The 19,862-nt window shown below is 41.6% G+C and overlaps 2 protein-coding genes and 1 long non-coding RNA gene across 3 annotated transcripts; 1 reads left to right on the plus strand and 2 right to left on the minus strand.

Annotated features, from left to right (window-relative positions):
* Positions 1-3,376: 3,376 nt before the first annotated feature.
* On the minus strand, positions 3,377-5,117 carry LOC109463637. Its single transcript, XR_002139834.1, has 3 exons — positions 4,915-5,117; positions 4,148-4,195; positions 3,377-3,658 (listed from the first exon to the last, which is right to left on the minus strand). It is a non-coding gene; the product is annotated as an uncharacterized LOC109463637 (long non-coding RNA).
* A 4,568-nt stretch (positions 5,118-9,685) lies between these two features.
* LOC109463613 (protein PXR1-like) lies at positions 9,686-13,809 on the plus strand. Its single transcript, XM_019760465.1, has 5 exons — positions 9,686-9,721; positions 12,825-12,837; positions 13,030-13,433; positions 13,611-13,685; positions 13,798-13,809. The coding sequence occupies exons 1-5, from the start codon at positions 9,686-9,688 to the stop codon at positions 13,807-13,809; spliced, it is 540 nt and encodes a 179-aa protein (XP_019616024.1).
* A 3,343-nt stretch (positions 13,810-17,152) lies between these two features.
* On the minus strand, positions 17,153-18,394 carry LOC109463614 (sphingosine 1-phosphate receptor 1-like). The gene has a single exon (XM_019760467.1). The coding sequence runs from the start codon at positions 18,392-18,394 to the stop codon at positions 17,153-17,155; it is 1,242 nt and encodes a 413-aa protein (XP_019616026.1).
* Between the last annotated feature and the right edge of the window lie 1,468 nt (positions 18,395-19,862).

Genomic DNA, 19,862 nt, shown 5'->3' on the forward strand with positions numbered 1-19,862 from the left:
CATGAGAAATAGCAATATTTTTACTATATGTAAGACTATAACTTGATTAAGTGAAGGACATTCACATTACAAGCTCAGCTGAGCTTGAGTTATTGGTGAAAGTAGTCAGTCTACAAGAGGTTTGTACATTGACAGAATGATTTAAAGACTTCACTACACTTCAAGTGTTTCAAAGTAACATTGATGTTAACATGTTGACATGGATGTCTTCTCTGTTTACTGTATTTGTCCTCATCAGCTAAGGAAAGGACAAAATGTTACATTAAGATGAATAAAGGGCAATAAATTACACAAAAAGAGTTCTTTGTGTATTGTGTTGTACTTTCTGCATACTTTTTAATGAGTGAGAATAAGCTATATATATTTTTTCACATGCAGATGCTTCACATGCAGACATTCCATATAGAATGGACAAATATGCTTGAGAAAAGATGAAGTGCAAATCCCAAGGGACTTGATCAAATGTAAAGTTTTCACGCGCAAAAAAGGTTAAAATTTGCGCGTGGAAGAATATGCTTGAGAAACTTGTTCAAAAGCGTGAAGTTTTCACGCGCAAAAAAGTTTAAAATTTGCGCGTGGAAGAATATGCTTGAGAAAAGATGAAATTAAGGATGGATGTGCAAATCCCATGGGACTTGTTCAAATGTGAAGTTTTCACGCGCAAAAAAGGTTAAAATTTGCGCGTGGAAGATAAAGATAAAATTAAGATTCCCAAAAATGTCCAAGACCCCCTGGGAATTGCCTAATTTGCATATTTTCACGCGCAGATTTTTCACGCGCGCGCAAATTTTTCACGCGCACAAAACCCCATCCCCACTTAATGAACTTTTGCTCACTTGTTATACTTGTTCAATTAATAAAGATAGCAAGCACTGAACAAATTCACAGATATACAGTACATATAAAGTGTTCCTACAAAGTTGTTGGCATGTACACAGTGTCTTTTGTGTCAGAATCAGTGAATCAGTAGGTCAATGTCTGACAAGAAATTGGTAGAAAGGTCAGCAATTGTAGATAAGTTTGCAGCAAAGGATATCTGTATGTCTGACAGGGGGTCTAATATTTACTAATTTGTTCGCTGAGAAGGGAGTAAATTTGTGCTTGTGATCCCACCGTTCCTCCGTAAGGGGAAATCACAACTGTCATTTAAGCACATTGTCACCATTCAAACAAAGCAAGTAGCCGATGCACGTATTCATGTTGAGAGGGTCATAGGCCGCATTAAGGAATTCCTCGTACTTTCAAGTGGAGAAGCTAGATTGTGAAACGCATATTTCAAGAGGACAAGGAATAATGTAATAGGATAGGATAGGATAGTGTGCCAGATGGCTATAGTCTTGCAAGGAGTGCATCCCCAACGCATTAGCATAGTCAAGTTTCTGCTGGTGCGATGCTCTGTTCTACCTATGATGGGGAGATGCCCAGGAATAAGCAAGATGTTTTTCGACAAAATAGAAACTCTTTGGTGACGTATCAGGTACACACAGAAACTCTTTGGTGACGTACCTGGTAACATTTCTTCTTGAAGATTGCACAATAGTATGCAAAGGAAGAAACTAAGAAAGTTAATGTCTGTGGTTATTTTCCACACAACAATGCGTTTGTTGTCAAGAATGGTGAAGTATCAGAGGAGAGAGGATTGCTTGAAAGGATTGATCCTGAATCAGACACTAGGATATTTCTACACATTGACTGATTATCAACTCAAAATTGCCTTGTACTATCCAAGAATAGCGATTTCATCCATATTGGAATGGCTAAGACTTCCACACAAACAGTGAGTCTTCCTTATTGTACCAGTCGAAACAGAACACCCCCACACTCTTGTGGAATGTTGTTAATTTTTCATGAAGGCCTGCAGTTTGTCAGGAGGTAGGCCCTTCCTTTACATTTGCAATAGAATACCTCTTGCCCTTATTGTATGCATTTGTAATTTGCAAACGTCTATTTAGGTCCTGGTCTCAGGTCCCGGATACCATACTATGCTCACACAAAAGAAAACAGTTGCAGACGTGGCTACGAAACACAATTAGGACAAAATGACGGCATGTCAGGACCCATTGCAGCACAAAATAATACCCACAACTCAGAGCTGCACTATCACAAACTTCCAAAGAAAATGGATGCGTTTTCTCAACGAGGTTAGATACGTTCATGAGCAGGCAATAGAAAACGTCGTTTTTTTGGCGCGCTTTATTGTAACCAGATACGCCTACAAGCCGCGCGACGCTGGCCGTGGCTGTGGTGTTGATCACTACCACCTGCAGACAGTTTCCATGCGCCCACAGAAAATAGTACTCAACGATCAACGATTTATGTAATTTTAGTACAAGCAAATTTTGCACTAAAAAACTTTTCTTTTCTACGCTGAGTATCGGTAGGCTCAGATTTTCGATTTTATTTTGACTTTACACGCTGGCTAGATTATGTTGATTAAAATGCGGATTGATTTAACAAGAGCACTTCGTCTGTCGATGGAATTCATTACCAGTTAAGCTGGCACATAATGTGGGGTGGGTATGTTATGAATGATTCTGTCGTCTTTGCTCGTTGTTTTGGGATACAAAATGGGATCTATCATGTATATCGCTTACTCCAGTCTTTATATTACTCTATCAATTCATGCTTTATATTTCATATTGCAGATAGTGGGATGAAATGTTATTGTGAGTGTCCACTTTGTTATATTGAACAGTGTCGATTTCGTACCATCGTACTACCCCCCACCGTACTATCTTTGGCCTTCCACGATCTCATACAGCGCTGTCACCTAGATAGTCTCACATGCAGATGAATTTCACATACTTTTCATCAGAAATTTCTTTCTTTTTACGTGTATTTTCTCTGTCTTGAACTGTTTGTTCCCTTTATCTGAATCGTCTTGTCCTTTGCGTGATTCTATGGCATTTGCCTTTCCGTTAAAAATGGCTGTAATTTGGCCTGTATAACTAACCAACGTTCACGCAAACCTTAGGATATAATTTTGCCCCCGGCGTTTTTTTTTTTTGGCACAAATGATGACTTAGAAAATAGACTTACATACCTGCTCATTATAATATTATCATAATAGTACTTTACATGTCTATGTCTCAATCGCTGTAATGCATGGCAAATAGAGCAACTTTCCTAGCAACTAATAGAAAACGCAAGAGTTTGGGCGCGGTTCGTTGTAATTGGATATTCGCGCTGGCCACAAGGCGTTAGACGGATGTGAGAAATGTAGCAACATTACCTTACCTTAAGATCATTTCGATGCGTTTTTGGATTGTGTCGTGTCTATTGAAAAATGTGACTTTCAATGTAGTTGCTTTGTGAATTTCCATTATTTGTATGTTACAAGTAACGTTACATGCAATGAATACATATGGCAACGTCCAGGGATACCGGTACCGATACAATGTATGTATTCATTTTTTTTGTTGTTGATACTTCGCTCATAGCGACTTACTCTACGTTATGTCTGAATGTATTTTCACACATTAAAAAGTCACAAATTGTTCACTTCAAGCATTTTTTTTTCAAGCCACATGGATACAGGAGGCTCTACCAGGACGAGTGTGTGCTACCCGCCCACGCTGATCTGGGGCCGCCACTTCTCCACTTTCCTCATTTTCCTATACACAGTTTGCGACCCCTGATCTCCAGGGATATCCATGGCCTGTAAAAAGAAACACACATAAGACAGGGTAGAAATGTATTTTGTTCATTTAACGGGAACAACACAAATAAAGGGTGACTTGAAACTTGCATTTATACGAAAAGGAGTATATTAAACAAGACCAGTCAAAGCCGTGAATCTGTCCACCTCGTCCTGGATGGAGGTGCCTGACTCTCAGTTCGTCGAACATCAGTAAATAGGTTTAAAGTAAACAATGCCATTATAAAGACCAAGAAAAATATCTATCTATCTATCCATCTATCTATCTATCTATCTCACTCTCTCTATATATTTATGTTCCCGATCTGTTTACGTATTTATGATGACTGGCTATTCAATGCAAATGCTTCATCTTTTGCTAAAACTAGATCATGACCGATACGTACTCCCTCCTTTTCGTCCTGTGACGATCTCAGTGTCATTGTCGTAACATAAACATGTCCTGCAGAACATAAACAGTTCTGCAGGACTAATAGGAGTCACACTTACGTCGTAGATGTTCAGATTTTTTTTGCAAGTGCGGCATTTTCTCCCTGCCTGTGAAGAGTAAATACAACCACTTCAGCATCAAATCTAATCATAATTATCGGCGTTTTGTAATGCGAAGTTTATTGCACATCATCCTGCCCGAAGGCTAATTGCTGATTACAACATTTAAACAGGGTATAAAATAACTTCAAAATCTACATAATGAAAAATATGTAGTTGTCTAAAACTATAGCTACGTCCAAAACTATGTCTGAAGGGTTGGACTTCTCTTTTGTAATCATATATAAACCATGGAAGACGTAATGTCCTACATTTTCCAAAATCAAATGTCAACACGCCATTCTTTGTCTTACATTGTGATACAAACCAGAAATACATGTTTTATACGACATTAAATCATATAATAACTTCATGATGTGCGCCTATTAGCACCTAGTGGTTCTAATTTGGAGTGATGCGCACAACCCAGGACGTTCTAGAACAGCTCTGAACCCTTAATTAAGCCAGCAAGTGAACCGAAAGTCGGCAAATCGGCAAACGACAGGGTTTATAGAGTGAAACAAGCAATGCATAGTTCTACTGCAACGAACAGTTTCATCTACGATTGCATGTTTCAGTACTGTGATCTACTGTTGCATGTTTCAATGCGTCTACATTTTGACGGAAGGACCTTGATTGTGGATACAGAGACTTCTAATTACACAATGGCATTTCTCGATCGGAAAGCGAAGCTACACGTGACAGGCAACAAACACATAAGTACTTACGGGCTGGTATACGTTTCCCAGCAGGTACCGCACATTTTCGATGTCCAATTCCTTTGACAGTACGGATGGCATTCTGAAAAAGTACTCTCTGACTCTCGTTCGACGATTATAAAAAAAATTCCGTTATGAATCGCGAGGGAATTAGAGCTAGGTCCGTTCGTTCCTGCGTCGTAGTTCGGAATGGAACTTTGTTAGTTGTGACGCTTAACGTCCGATCTCTTGATTGTTGCGCGAAGCTCGCTGATTGGCCGAAAGTTTAGAACCGCGTGACGTAACAGACAACTTACCGGCACCGCGCAAGGGATGCTGGGAACCATCGCTCAAATCGTCTTTATTAAAAGACGACTTGAGTTGAATTATTTCTCTTTACACAGGGAAATTTTCGCTCAAGTCGACTAGCTCAAGTCGTCTTGATCTCTAGTCGACTTGAAAAAGTTATGCGTAAAGCAGGTCAAAGAGTGTGACGTGGAGCCGCTCCGGCCTGCCGCCGCACCCATCCAGGACCCTTTTTTTGTCCTTCTCTTGCACCCACCCGACGCGTACCCACTTGTCGTCAATGTTGGCGTAGGTCATGACACCAGCGAAGGGGGCTCCAGGCCGGTGCCACCTCTCCATCTTCAACTGTGCCTGGGGAGATCCAAGTAACTGGCTGGCTCCAACGCCGTAATGGAAAGTTTGGAGTGTGATGGTTTCTTTCTGTAAATCAATTGAAATTCGAATGCTATATTGAGTAGATGACATGGTTTGGGTTATGAAAACTGATCCCGTTCTTGAGAGCAAGGGGGTTGTTGAGAGAGATGTCATTGCGCGATTGTAAAAAGACCTAAGCTAATATTGTTGTATTTCCACGTGGCAGATTCTTTCATTTCTATTTTTTTCCTTTTAAAGTGAGCAAATAAAGGTACTTACCATTCTGATGTCAACGTCTGCGTCCTTGACTAAGCAGATGTGGCGTTTCTGTCACGACTTGATAGTGGCGGGAAACGTAGCTGGACTAAACCATTACCAAGTTGGATGTCTATGCCATATGTTACATATTCATCTTAAATAACTTTCTTTTAGTTAGATAGTTCAACAATGAACAACAAAAACAATAGCCAGTAGCAACTTTTTAGTAGATGTGGCAACCTATAGAACCCACTATGATGCCTCCACGTCTTAACGCCCGCTGTTCTTGAAGTGGAGACATCCAGAGATAACGGTCTATCGACGATACCACTATCAAATTAGGAGACGCCAGACGGGAATGTAAAATATAGACTACCAAATTTACGGAAATAGTTGATATCCTATAAAAGAAAACCTGCAATTCTATAACAAAAGATGGCACTTCATTTAATTACATGAACACCAACATCGTAGTTAGCCGTGTTGTTTCCCAGTTTTGCACTCAGGCCCCTTGAACCTTGAGAGAAGTATGACGACGACACCAATAGCCTTTGCATGGGTGAAGCAAATTAGCAACAGACTTTAACTCAAGAATCAATACATTCTACTTAGATAAGAATAAAGCATTTATAGTTGTCACTTTAACATAGCTAGATTCAACATTGTCGTCACCGATTCTCACAAGGAAGCTGCACCATTCCCCCCGGCCGGCATCATAGACCCGCCGTGTCAACTTTGACCCACATGCATATCAGTAACGGCGGCTGCAGGGTGGTAACCATGTGCTGGACGGCGATTTTGTGACGTGACGTCATCTAACTTTGGACACAGGGCGGGGTAGGGTGGCGGGTGTCCAAAGTTGGATGGTTGACGACTCAACAACGGAAGAGCCAAACAACTCCGCATCCACCACTTCTAATCTTCCTCCGCAAATACGGCACTTCTCCTTGCTTGAAATGAGTGTTCCTCTCCATGGTTTTCCTGACTTCAAACACTGCTCCTGTAGCTCCGTAAACAGGGTCGCATCATTGTGAAACGCGTTGGGGAACAAAACCTCCAGGTTAGTCGATACAGTTTCAAACTTGTCTTCCCCTGGGAAAACCACTTGATGATTGCTGACGCATTAGGCGTTCCACTAGGAATCTACGTTTTTATGACGCCTGACAACGCCCAGGTCACAGATACCGAGAAATATGTCCCCTAACATCGTTCTCAAGAAATCATTCTTCAAGACAATGCAACTTCTCAAGTTCAAATGTCTAACGTATATAGAACCCTAATTCTTATCTTCTTAGTACCTTCTTTCTACGTACGTCACCAACTGATCACTACGTCACTACCGCCAGGTGTTTCCGAATGAGTTCCTAGAACCTTGTTGTTTTCAAATCAATTTGTCTTTGCGGTGACCTGGAGACCATCAGTCACTATCTATCTATTATTAGTCTAGTTTATCATATTGCATTTTATACTTCGTTACCTACTAATCTTCTAGAAAATATTGTCTGTAACCTGCCTTCTCGAAACAAAACGTTTCTTCAAGAGCAAAGGGAAAAGGGAGATCACAGACGCTATGTTGGCCATGCAAGAACAGCACTTGGGGAAGATGAAGATCCTGTCTCGAGGAGGAATGTATATGCCTTTCATTTCCAACATTTTCTTAAATGCGTAATCCAAAGGTAAGTACGTGAACCCAGTATGCTGTTTTGAAATCGCACAGTGTGCCTTGTACAAATTTCTGCCAAAAGGTCGCGGGTTTCCTTACGTATCGCCAGATCCTCCGGTGGACAGGATCACCACCTTTTGCCAAAGCAATGGCAGCGGGGAGGTAAGCAGGGTGTATTCTTGCTGCGCGCCGTGTCAGCAACATCTCCCGGTATCTCAACCGCGTCTCCTGCGTGCACCCCTTGCTCGTCGCCTCATATTGGACATGCCTCGACAAGACGCGAGTGACTAACATAAAGAAAAACATCTGAAACACGGCGAGGAAAAACATTGGCGGCTCCCCCGCCATTTTGGATTTCGCGCGTTAGAACATTCGGATGTTCGATGCGAAGACATTTGTGTGTATAAAGACGTCGCGACAGCGGCGTCCCGACAGCGGGAAATATCGCCGCTGTCGCGAAATTCTTCGTCTAAACTGGGCCTATGTCATACTCATGTATGCAGCACGTCTTACTTAGGGAATTAATAAATCCGACGATTGAATGCATTTCTAGTAACACGTCACACGTACCCAGTGTTTCACATCTTCAGTGATACCATGCCAATAGAATCGTGACGAAATGGTAGTTTGAGTTCGCCCATATGGCTGCCATTTGTTCCACTCCCGTGGATATCACCTAACACCCTCTCACTCTGAAAAAATAATGTAGAAAAAAATCTGGATTAGCATTTTGGGCTGAAGAAGAAATGATGGCCACATGGCCACTAACTTTGATTTTAACTCCATGCTAAAACTTAAAGATTTGACTTGAATAAACAATGTCACTGGCAAGTGATGTTTCCAGTGTGAGATTTGTGTGAGACGTCAGTTTGCCCAGCACGCATGTTTTGCCTACAAAGCAACCTTTTGAAGATTTTATTACTGAGGCCCAGCTGACGGCTTCTGAAATAATAATAATAATAACCTTTATTGTACATTCATTTCATGCCCTACCGGGCTAAGTACAGGTGAACAGATAAAATAGGTAATATACATGTTTGTTGTACTAACAGCTCTAAATCTACTCTAATACAGAGGTTCGGCTTCTTCTCGTTTCTTTGTGATGTTAAAAATATAATTTGAAATGGGTTTGTATAATACAGGATCATCAAAGCGCATAAGAAAGATAAATTTGTCAATATTAGGCAAGTATTGGAAGTATGGAAACGTACTTGTAATATATATATATAAAAGATAATTTCTTTCATTACTATTATAAACTACAATCAATAACAAAGTATCTGTGTCCCGCTTTGGCCTAGCCTGGGTGTCTTTCGATTTGTAAGGGGCTCCTTGCACTTGCTTTTTCAGGCTGTCGAGTGCAAGGAGCCCCCTTACAAATCGGATCACACCTTTGCTAGCCTCGACCAAATATCCTTGCCTCGACCAATATGTGAGCGATCTCTTTACAGGTGGCTTGCTGTCTAAAATAAACAGGATATCGTGTCGTAAATTAAGGTAGTGTTTAATGGTGCCTGAGGACTTTGGGGACATCTTAAAAATACTAGTTAGAATTACTTTTGGTCATTGAATTTTTTCATATAAGTACCTTATTGCAAGACAATAATTTATGCAAATTTTTATGACGTCACGATGACGTAATCTGGAGTTATGAGCCACGCCCCATTTTTAGAAAAATCAATTTTCCTGGCCAGTGCTTTGGTTTTCATTGACCATATTTTGTAGAGAGGCGCACTGTAGTGATAGCAAAAAACGTACGTCAGGATTTTTTTCTATCTTTAAATGTTGATTTTTAATGAATTTTTTTCGTAAATTTTAACAGTGCCATACGCCAGCGGCCCTCCCCAGCACATAAAGCGGCGCAGCGTGTCGGCCTGACGTACGTTTTTAGTTTAGAAGCTTATGTTTAAAAGAAAACAATTTTTTGTCCCTTTTCATTAGCAGTTTTGCCACAGTTTTGATCTAAAAATGCTGTATATGCTGTATGGGTTACATAAATGTCCATTTTGGAGCCAAAAAGAGCCGAAATCGCCAGGTTCTGGTCTGCATTCCAAAGGCCCCGATGACTTCCGGTAAAATGCGGGTCATTGACCCTTCAGCACGCTGTATTTACCATACTGAGCCGCGATTTAGAAAACAGGCCGGGGATAAGTCCAGTAAAAAGAACAGCCCAAGCATCCCCATTCTTTAAGCGTGGGGGAGTCACGTGACCAAACCAAAATGGCGGACGACGACGTGGATGCCGCGAAGGACGCTGTGCGGTTTGCGGCAACATTTGGGCCGCTAGACAATCTTTTAAACGGCTATACCCTACGTAGTTTTGCAGGTGGACTTTCATGGACTATTCTGAGACCTTTCTGGAGAAAAACCGTCCGCGTTTTCTGGAGTTACGGATTTGTTTTTGATGCCTACCCCCGAAGTTCTTTGTTATGTTACGGAAAAACAGCAACATACTCGGAAAAAAGACTGAAAAGTTACCGGAGTAGATAGCCCTGGAGAAAAGCCTGCCCGTACGTGGTATGAGATTACTAGCGAATATAATTTTGTTGATTATGTGAATTTCTGTTGAATGCTGTCCTAGTAGACGTGTGCTTACAGTACATGATTTTTTTTTACGTACGGAGTTTTATCTGCAAATATGGACGATCCGTTATAAGCTGCCACCGCTGTAAACCGTAAAGATATGTTCGTCGTTACAGTAAGATTGTGTATGCATTCCGCTCTAAGATAGCTTGAAGTTTGTTTGTATTGTATTTCTTTGAATAAAAAAAGAACGTTGCAGATTGGAAATCAGTTCTTGTGTCATGTTTGTTCAAGTACTAGTATCTTCTTCCTACAACTGCATATAACAGTTACTACCGGTAGTATATTTACAAACATTTTGCAGTCGAAACAAACTCAAACGTTCCTTTTGGCAGTCAAATGTTTTTTTATAGGAAGTTGTTGGCGTAATCCATGCCTTTTTCTTGGTGATTTCTGTGGTATATTTCCAGTTGAAAATTGTGTTCCGACTTGATTAGCCGGCATGGCAGGTTTTCGTAAATTCTTTGCAGTTACTTGGTTACTTAGCGGTCTACAAATAACATGATGTACTGTATTTACAAACGCTCTAAGTATCAGGAAAATTGTCTTTTCCTTTCCCAATGGCAAAGTGAAGCTCACACACACTGTGACAGTTCACATAATTTCCTTGCTTCAAGTGGCCCAGCGGACTCGTGCTTTCGCTTCAGAGGGGCCGGGGTGTGTGCACATTATTTGGAAGAGCACTCCATATTTGGAAGAGCACTCCATATATGGGAGCCCGGATGGTAGATGGCGCGTAAAAATTGCGAACTTTGTCGTTCAATTTCGCGGTCAAAATGTGGCCCTGGCAAAAAATATGTTATAGATTATAAAAATAGACCAAAAAGTCTACCATGTCAGATAGAGTTTTTTTTCTATACTAGTATTTCCAAAAAGTCCTCAGGCACCCTTCAATATGACCTTAAAGTCAAAACTTTATATACCCCTGGTATGCATGTTTCAATGTTCCTTGCATAGTTGACATCTAATAAAGTTATGTCTAATAATTCAAAACATACCTTTGCTCTGTTGAACAACACACGTCTGTTTGGTTTGGAGTACAGAGTATTGTCTGAAAAAAAAAATTACAATTGTTGAGCTGGTTATAGGTTCAAGGAGCTGTTTGTTTTAATCATACTTAACGGGGTTGGATTAAATCATTTTTATCAGGTTTAAAAATCATCTTTTACCAACCAGCCACATTAGTCTGTGAACATACATACACTTACATGTAATTCGACTTATAGGCTTACATGCAGGCAAACCAATAAATAAATAGGTTTACATAACAATTTGCAATTTTTATGTTATTGGTTGAGCACTTACTTTCATAGACAAACTTCTTGGCAAACGTTTGCAGCGTATGTACTCTAGACTTCCTGGTCTTCACCGTCAAGTCACCGAAATCTGGCGGTTTACCGGTTTGCCGAAAGGTTTTTACATCTTCCACAGAAGCCTAGGTAGATTAGATAAAACCGCAGATATTTGTAACTTGTATTACGACATTAAAAAAATGACCGTAACGTTAACGGTTATCAATCTGCATATCGGAGAAAATCATACATTACGTAGTTTCATTGTGCACTCATCCAATCACTTCCCTTATAAAACCTTAGTAATTTTTTTTACAAATAATGATCATTCCATCAAACCGTGATGTAGGCTACAACATTGACATCATATCATTCATTCATATTATATATAGGAATAACTAGAAAAGTAACATTTGCAAAGCAAATGCATAATGTTTACCTTCGGACATGATCTGCCATGTTAATTTTTACTCAAACACAATCACATACACGCACTACGAGTATATGGTGACAGAAGTAGAGCAGACTATGAAATTGCAACATTATGTAACCCAACACCAGATACCATGGTGACAGACATCAACAAATCAGGCCATTGGCCAGGCCAGAGGTTAGTGTTTGGAACAGAAGAAGAAGAAACGTAGTAAAAACAATATGTTTTCCTTCATTATTATAGTGTAGGTACCTTGTACTGGACTCGGGAGGGCGCTGACTCCGCCCCTTCCGCCATATTTGCTGGTGTGACCAGAAGTGTCGATCTGGTCTGACAGTGGCCCTGATTTGCTCATTTTGACACGCTCTGCTAGAGAATTATGACATAAACATATGTCCTTTTTACCTCTTGTGCCCGTCTCTGCTGGCATTAAGCTAATATTGCGAACCTACGACTGGGTTGCTGCTGCGGTGTTTGCCCATACAGGTCCAGAGACTGCCATAATTTACCGCTGCATATCATTAACATAAGATTTCTAAAGGGTCTGTATGGAGTGTCCTAATTTTCAATTCAATAAAATCCTCGACGGCAAATGGCTCATTTGAAAGGTTTTCATTAAATATCTGAATTTATGTAGTATTCAATGGTGGAATAGTCAGTTAAAGTTTGGGGAAGAAACGTTTAAAAAATAGGTTATTTTATTTACATTATTGTCGAATCGGCTACTAACAAAACATCTGCTAGTTTCTATAAGAGCTGTTGCTATAGTAATTTCCGCTGCCAAATGATTGCTATAATTCCACTGTAGTGCGCAGCCTCAGTACGTGACCTCTCAGGGAATTGGCAGCTCAAGGATTTGGCGCGACAGCGGGTATGATATAAATAACGATATCATACTGATGGGGCTACCACCACACACCAGCCACATCTTACAACCGCTGGATGCCCCAGGTGGACCTTTTAACCGGATGAAGAGCGGGTTCGAGAACGTGGTCAATGAAATGAGACTGGTTAGGCCAAACTTTTTCCTGACCAAATCCGTATTCCCCAGAGTCTACAGAGTGGTAAGGGAAAGAAGCTTGACAATGGCTGTTGTCAAAACCGGTTTCGCTAAAATTGGTGTCTGGCCGGTTGACGAATCGAAGGTTGATAACCGCTGGCTGACCCTCAACAGCCATGAGTCCCAGGATGGCGAGGAAGCAAGAGAGGGCGTCGACGACAAAGAAGCATCGTCACATGCAAACCCTTTCGTAAAGGCCTGTATGTCGCCGACCTCCTCACCCCCATCCAAGACACCAGTCAGCGGAGACTAAAGAGGGTCAAACCAAGAGCCATCGTGTTTGACGAGGCGTATGTGGAGGGTCTGAGAAAGGAACCAGATGAGAAAAAGGAACGGGAGGCAAGAGAAAAGATGAAGAAAAAAGAAGATAGCGAAGAGAAAAAGCGGAAGAAGATTGAAGAAATGAAAAAGAAGCGAAAAGAAAGACTACAAAAGAAACAGCAGCGGGAAAAGAAACAGCAGCGGGAATTCCGGAAAAGAAACAGCAGCGGGAAAAGAAACGGCAGCGGGAATTCCGGAAAAGAAACAGCAGCGGGAAAAGAAACAGCAGCGGGAAAAGAAACAGCAGCGGCAAAACCAACCGCTGGAACACCATTGTCGGTAAGGAATTGCATGGATATTTTTGTCTAGATTCATGGACGCTAAATATTTTACTTAACGTTATAATCAACCAGTCGCGTGTATATTGTTTAACGGCTATTTATCAATGCAATGAACATACATATGACCAAATTTTGCCTTGACATGTAATTTATGAACCATACTTTGTTTTCTCAGAGCGTCGGTCCAGACACATTCCGACCCCGCCGTGTGTCAAAGCAGCCGCTGTGGATGCTGGATTTCACAACAGAGGTTCGTGCAAGCATTCATTCATGGTTCATATATGGACACAATTGTTGTTTTTTACGTACCACTCTACAGGACCAATTGCAATCTAATCGTTTTCCCGATTTCCTTTCTACAGGATGATGACTGAATGGTGGTGACGCCGGTGGTGACGGGGCTGTTTGGTGACTGGCTTTCGTAGCCTGGAGGCTGAATTGCATGTTTCGTTACATACGTTTATGTTGCTTGCGTTTAGTGCGCACTATAATAACTTTAAATGATCGATTTAGCTAAGGATTTATGCATAAAACTTAATTCGTCAAAACAATATACTGAATACATACTTCGTAATCGTCCTCCTCGTTCGCTAAAACTCTAAAAAGCCTTTTTTTCAGACAATTTGGCAGAATAATAAAGTGAAAGATTTGTTCAAACAGACAGAAATTGATGAATGTGATGTAACTGTTTATCATCTATGTACACATGTATTCGATACTCAATAAAGAACAGAGATGAAAAAAAAAACTCTAAAAAGCTGCGTAGCGCGATGTGTGTTTGTGTAACGTTAGCCTTAAGAATGACGCAACGCGCCGCGACGCAGGTGTTCCGGCCTGACAGGTACGAACACCTGTTCTAAAGAACGTTCTAGAACGGTCAGTTAAAGAATAAAGATCATTTCAAGGTGTGTTGTCTTAAATTTTTGCTGCGCCTAGTGCCTTCGTGTGAAGATGTCAACCGGAAAAGTAAGTACGAACCTATTCCAATCAATGAAAAAAGTTTACGCGGAGAGGTCAAGTTAAGAGAGTAAAACATTTGCGTCTGCTACTTTGTTGTTTCCGTAACGTAACGTTACAATGATCTGCTATGATCGACCGTTATCTTCGGATACAGCTCAACAAGTATTAACTTTACTTTCCAGTAGAGATTATGTTCAATGCGTATAAACTCGGCACAAAAGTTTAAAATTGAGGTTGGTCAATCTTTTTTAGTTTCCGGTCTTCGTTAATTTAATAGACTAGAGACACAAATTAGGCACCTAAGTTAAAGAAATGGCTTTTTTCCAGATGGAACCACTGCCGAGCAAACCGTATTACGAGGGAACTTACCTCATAATGAACTGACATCTATTTTAGATGCGATCAGTAAAGCAATGGGATCAGAGGAAGATGTCGAAAAACTTCGTGAACTATTAAGGGTGACTATCCAACTACTTCGTGGCGTTAAAGAACAGCTGGACACAGTAGTTGAAGTAAGAGCATTAGATCAGTTTGGTCTCAGGAGATTTGAAGGTTCTGATGACGATATAAGGTTTTGGACTGGCTTTTTCAGCTATGAGGCACTGATGACATTTTACAATAACTTCATCGAGGCGAGTGAAGATAAACTGATGTACTGGGCGTCTGTAAATGCACAATGCACTGATGAAGAGCGTACAAAACGAGGAAGAAAACATGCTATCCAAGCCACGCTCCTCAGACCAGCTGATGAGCCGTCCAGGGATACGGTAATCCTGGTAACTGCCACGCCCCTCAGACCAGCTGATGAGCTGTTTCAGGGATACGGTAATCATGGTAACTGCCACGCCCCTCAGACCAGCTGATGAGCTGTTTCAGGGGTACGGTAATCATGGTAACTGCCACGCCCCTCAGACCAGCTGATGAGCCGTTTCAGGGATACGGTAATCATGGTAACTGCCACGCCCCTCAGACCATCTGATGAGCTGTTTCAGGGGTACGGTAATCATGGTAACTGCCACGCCCCTCAGACCAGCTGATGAGCCGTTTCAGGGATACGGTAATCATGGTAACTGCCACGCCCCTCAGACCAGCTGATGAGCTGTTTCAGGGGTACGGTAATCATGGTAACTGCCACGCCCCTCAGACAAGCTGATGAGCCGTCCAGGGGTACGGTAGTTATGCTAACTGCTACGCGGTCTGTTACTACGACATTCTTTACCTTTCCCTTTTCTTGCTAGGGCCGTTCACTGAAAAAAGTATTGGGTTCCAAGACCGTATTTTGACCTGTTTTGGACTACCCGTAAAAATTGCAAATAAGAAACAGTATCTAATGGTAAATTTCGTCAAATTGAAATTAAATTATCGTCTTTACCTCACTTCATTGTCAGCTGTTTATGATAAACCACTGCTGTTGTGAGTTTCTTCACGCAGTTACAAACGGTGATAGCGTGGTTCGTTGGACATAAAGATCTACAGAAAACCATCTCATACTAAACCTATTCAAAAAAAGATGGGCGCCAAAATGGGTAAACGTTGACCTACATTATGGTAATGGCAGACATACATCAAGAACACTATTGAGACAATTCAACATGCTTTTTATCGTCTTTATTACTTAGGAAATAGGAGCACAAACACTAACACCCCGTTCACAGTGAAACTTGTCGATCCGGATCGGCCGCCGATCGGGATCAAAATTATACAAATGAAGTCAATCCGGATCGGTTTTCGCAGTGTGAACGCTCCAATCGGGATTGATTTTCTCCGATCCCGATCCAAGCGTAATCCACCTCGAGGAGGTAGTTCAAGACACTTGCAGCGGATCGGGATCGGGCGTAAACTTGAGTGTGAACGTAAAGTGGATTGGGTTCGGGGTTCGCTAGTGTGAGACTGACCACAAATACTACCACTACCGATCGGGTCTTATAATATGCAGTGACAAGGACGTCGTGTAATGCTATGGATACATTGCCAATCAAAATTATGAATAGAAAATATGCAGAAAGATGTTTACCCCAACCTCCCTGCCCCAACGTTACACTCAAGTGGAATGGCGAGCCAGTGGAATCGAGTGTTACAGCCCGAAAAATATCGGCCTTCACGCAACGGGAGCTAAACCCTGGCCACCCAAACATGTTCAAAGAGGTGTTCTCTTTATTTCCGCTAAGATTCCAGGCTGTACAAACATTCTGAGTTCTTTTCTTGCAAAATTTACGTCGGAGTTGCAGCGGCTATGGCATGTTCAAGATGGCAGGCTCGTGACACCTCAATCCATTTCTGAGCGTGATGCCTTGGCAATCCGGATCAGCAAAAAGCAGTGTGAACGCGCAGGTCGATCGGGATTGATGAATTTCTGATCGGGATCGGCAGTCAATCCAGATCCATTTTTTCACTGTGAACAGGGTCTAAACCTCAAACCATATATGTAGCTAGATTTTCATCTACTGACATTGTGTGAAACTTACAGTATAGTCATAACATTCTGTACATTATTTACATTCTGTTGAATCAAACTCCGGAACAACTCCATTTTACCTCAATGGTTATTAGATCATGTGTAGGTACATTTTCATCTACTGACATTGTGCTAAACTGACAGTATAGTCATAACATATTTACATTCTGTTGAATCAAAATCCGGAACAACTCCATTTCAACACAATGGTTATTAGATCTTAGAAATGACCATGTGATTGCCACTGTTTTGCACAGCAGCATTTCATCATGCAAAGGATGGAATTCCTATATAGGTTTCTCTCAGTCAATTTCTATGATGACAAGACCGTTTGCCCTACCCTGGTTAAACGGAGTCACGTTAAGTCCTGTAGCGGGCTGCCCTGTTGGCATGTTCTGTTCGCTCCTAGAAGCCGCCCCGGTCCCACTCCGCTGATTTAGGGGAATTTGTTCATCCTGTGGGTTCACGCGGTTTCCGCGTATCATTGTGAATAGTGCCTGGTAGATCGTTGTAATGTCTCGACGGAGGCTCTGTCGTAAGTCCGGTGTGCGGATGATGCTTGCGACTGGATTGATCGCCGAGTTAAACGCAATCAGCAATGGCCACAACAATGATAATCCGCACTTCTCCCCAGCCTTAATGCAGGCTGGGATGAGTATAATGGGTAACAGCCAGAAGATAAAGGCCGCTACTACCTGAATCATAACAGTCCTGGCCTTGTGCACGCTTCTTTGGTATTTTCTTTCTGCTGCATCGTTAGGCTGATCTTGCAACGCGTTGTGATCGTTGTGCCCCCCTGGCTGCCCAAGTCTTCTCTTTTGCCGTTCTTTGATGGCTATATACACACTTATATTCGTGAACAGCATAACACAGATTAGCAACAAGATTGTAATGAATTCAACAGCAACGATCGCTAAAGGAAAAATGTCCAAACACTTTAAATCTGGCATGTCTAGACAGTTCCATCCCATACTAGGCGTGAAACCAAACAGGGTCAGAATAAGCCACGAAGTAACAATCGCCACACCTGCGTCACGTTTGGCACTGTGAGCATGGGTGTGGAAGAATATGGGATGTCTTATTGCAACATAGGAGCTTAACGACAATAGGCATAGTGCTGATGCAGACATTGTCTGACTATATACTATGAAAGTAGCAATATTCAGTATGAAATACAATCTGCTCAATCCTACCACTTGGGCTATAGCTTGACATCGTACGAGGAGTCCAATACCTGCCAACATGTCTGCCACGGCAAGGTTTGCCATGAACATGTAGATCTGTTTGCGGAGCTCTGGTGTTCTAATGATTCCCCAAAGTACGGCAGCGTTAGAAATGATAATATGAAGTCCTGTCAGCCAAAAGGCGATGGTAAGTCCTGTTCCAAACTCAACAAAGTCCGTGTACGCAGAGCAGGCTTGTTCGGCTTGGTTGTAGGATGACTTGTTTTGCAGGTGCCACAGGATGCAGGGAATCTGCCTGTTGAATTCTCTTGCCGATGTCCTGCCGGTAACGGGCGATGCCAGAGAGCTGTTGTTAAACATGGCTGACTTGGATGTGGACAGAAGCTTAAGTCAGCCGGACGGAGAATCAGTGAGCGGGGACGTCTGCGGTGGAGTCAGCAGCCAGAATAAAGCAAATGACTGCGCACTACTCAGAGGTCTGTCAATCCAACCTGCATGTGCCAGAAAAACATTCCAAGCCACACGTCACTTATATAACAACTCAGGATATCGTACAGGCAGGTATGCAATTAACTTGCAGGAATTCGTGGTGACGTTTTCAGACGTCATAGCGTTCACTCTGTCTGAAAGGCGCAGTCCTTGTAGCCAAAACAGGGTTATTGCAATGGCGTGTGGAATTTTGATTAACAAAATCCAGTTAACACATGGCCATTCACAAACGTTAACGCATGTCCTGTGCGCCATTTACATCTGAGCATTTAAAATTTACCTGTAACTTCTAAGAATGACTTCTTTGTATATGTATCTGCCGATGCTTTAGTATAAAATCAAGTCAGTCTGGCCTTATACCATTTTGAAACGAAGGATCATTTTCTTCTTCTTCTCCCTTTACTGTATTGAAAATACAATGAGGTATGCCATATGGTTACCAGGCAGCAACAACGTATACAAACTGTCATACCTTTGCCGAACTGAAGCGAGAGACTACGTATTATTACAGTAATTGGCAAGAGGACTGTCAAGTGTAGCCTGGGTTCCATCCGATCTGTAACAGCAACCCCGAAAAAATCGTGTGCTAGAAAAATTAAAACCACAGTTCAGGTATGATTGATTTCTTTTACCAAGAACAAGACAGAATGATTATTTTACAGGTATTAATTGATTGACAGGAATTCATAGAGACGTTCAGCAGGTAGGATCTATATTTACACCAATGGTACAATCCTCGGCGGCAGAAAGCCATTTGGGTTTGGAATTTTCATTCATATTGGTTAACAGAAGGTAATGTAAAAAGGTATTTTTCGTGCGTCAGTCAGATTTTTGCCAGCTGACATCGAATTCATGTAATCCCCCAACCGCCACAGATTACTGAATGCTAAAGTTTCACCTGTCACAACTAAGTAGGACATATTTACATGCAGAAACCAATTTGGGTTTGGAATTTTCATTCATATTGGTTAACAGAAGGTAATGTAAAAAGGTATTTTTCGTGCGTCAGTCAGATTTTTGCCAGCTGATGTCGAATTCATGAAATCCCCCAACCGCCACGGATTACTGAGTGCTAAATTTTCACCTGTCACAACTAAGTAGGACATACTTACATGTCAACCGACAACTATTCTGATTGCCGGCTAACATATCAACGTAAAACCTAGACCTGCATTGTTTCGATGGTATCTTTTGGCGTTTACCGATCTCTTTCGTGTATGTTTTCCGTCATTTTTGCACGAACGACGATGTTATGGTATTCGTTCCGTGTCGCTGTGATACACTTCCGGCTCCGTTCATGTGGGCTCCGTTATGATACAACTCTCTGAAAGTTATGTTT

The sequence above is a fragment of the Branchiostoma belcheri genome, unplaced genomic scaffold (genome assembly GCF_001625305.1).
Source record: "Branchiostoma belcheri isolate BF01 breed outbred unplaced genomic scaffold, Haploidv18h27 scaffold129, whole genome shotgun sequence".
NCBI classification, from domain to species: domain Eukaryota; kingdom Metazoa; phylum Chordata; class Leptocardii; order Amphioxiformes; family Branchiostomatidae; genus Branchiostoma; species Branchiostoma belcheri.

What these genes read in the sequence shown, in the direction of transcription:
- LOC109463613 (XM_019760465.1), top strand. Translation starts at nt 9,686, where the DNA reads ATGGCGGACGACGACGTGGATGCCGCGAAGGACGCT. An exon ending in CCGCTGGAACACCATTGTCG is followed by an intron (nt 13,434 to 13,610) that starts GTAAGGAATTGC and finishes TTGTTTTCTCAG; the next exon opens with AGCGTCGGTCCAGACACATT.
- LOC109463614 (XM_019760467.1), bottom strand. Translation starts at nt 18,394, where the DNA reads ATGTTTAACAACAGCTCTCTGGCATCGCCCGTTACCGGCAGGACATCG.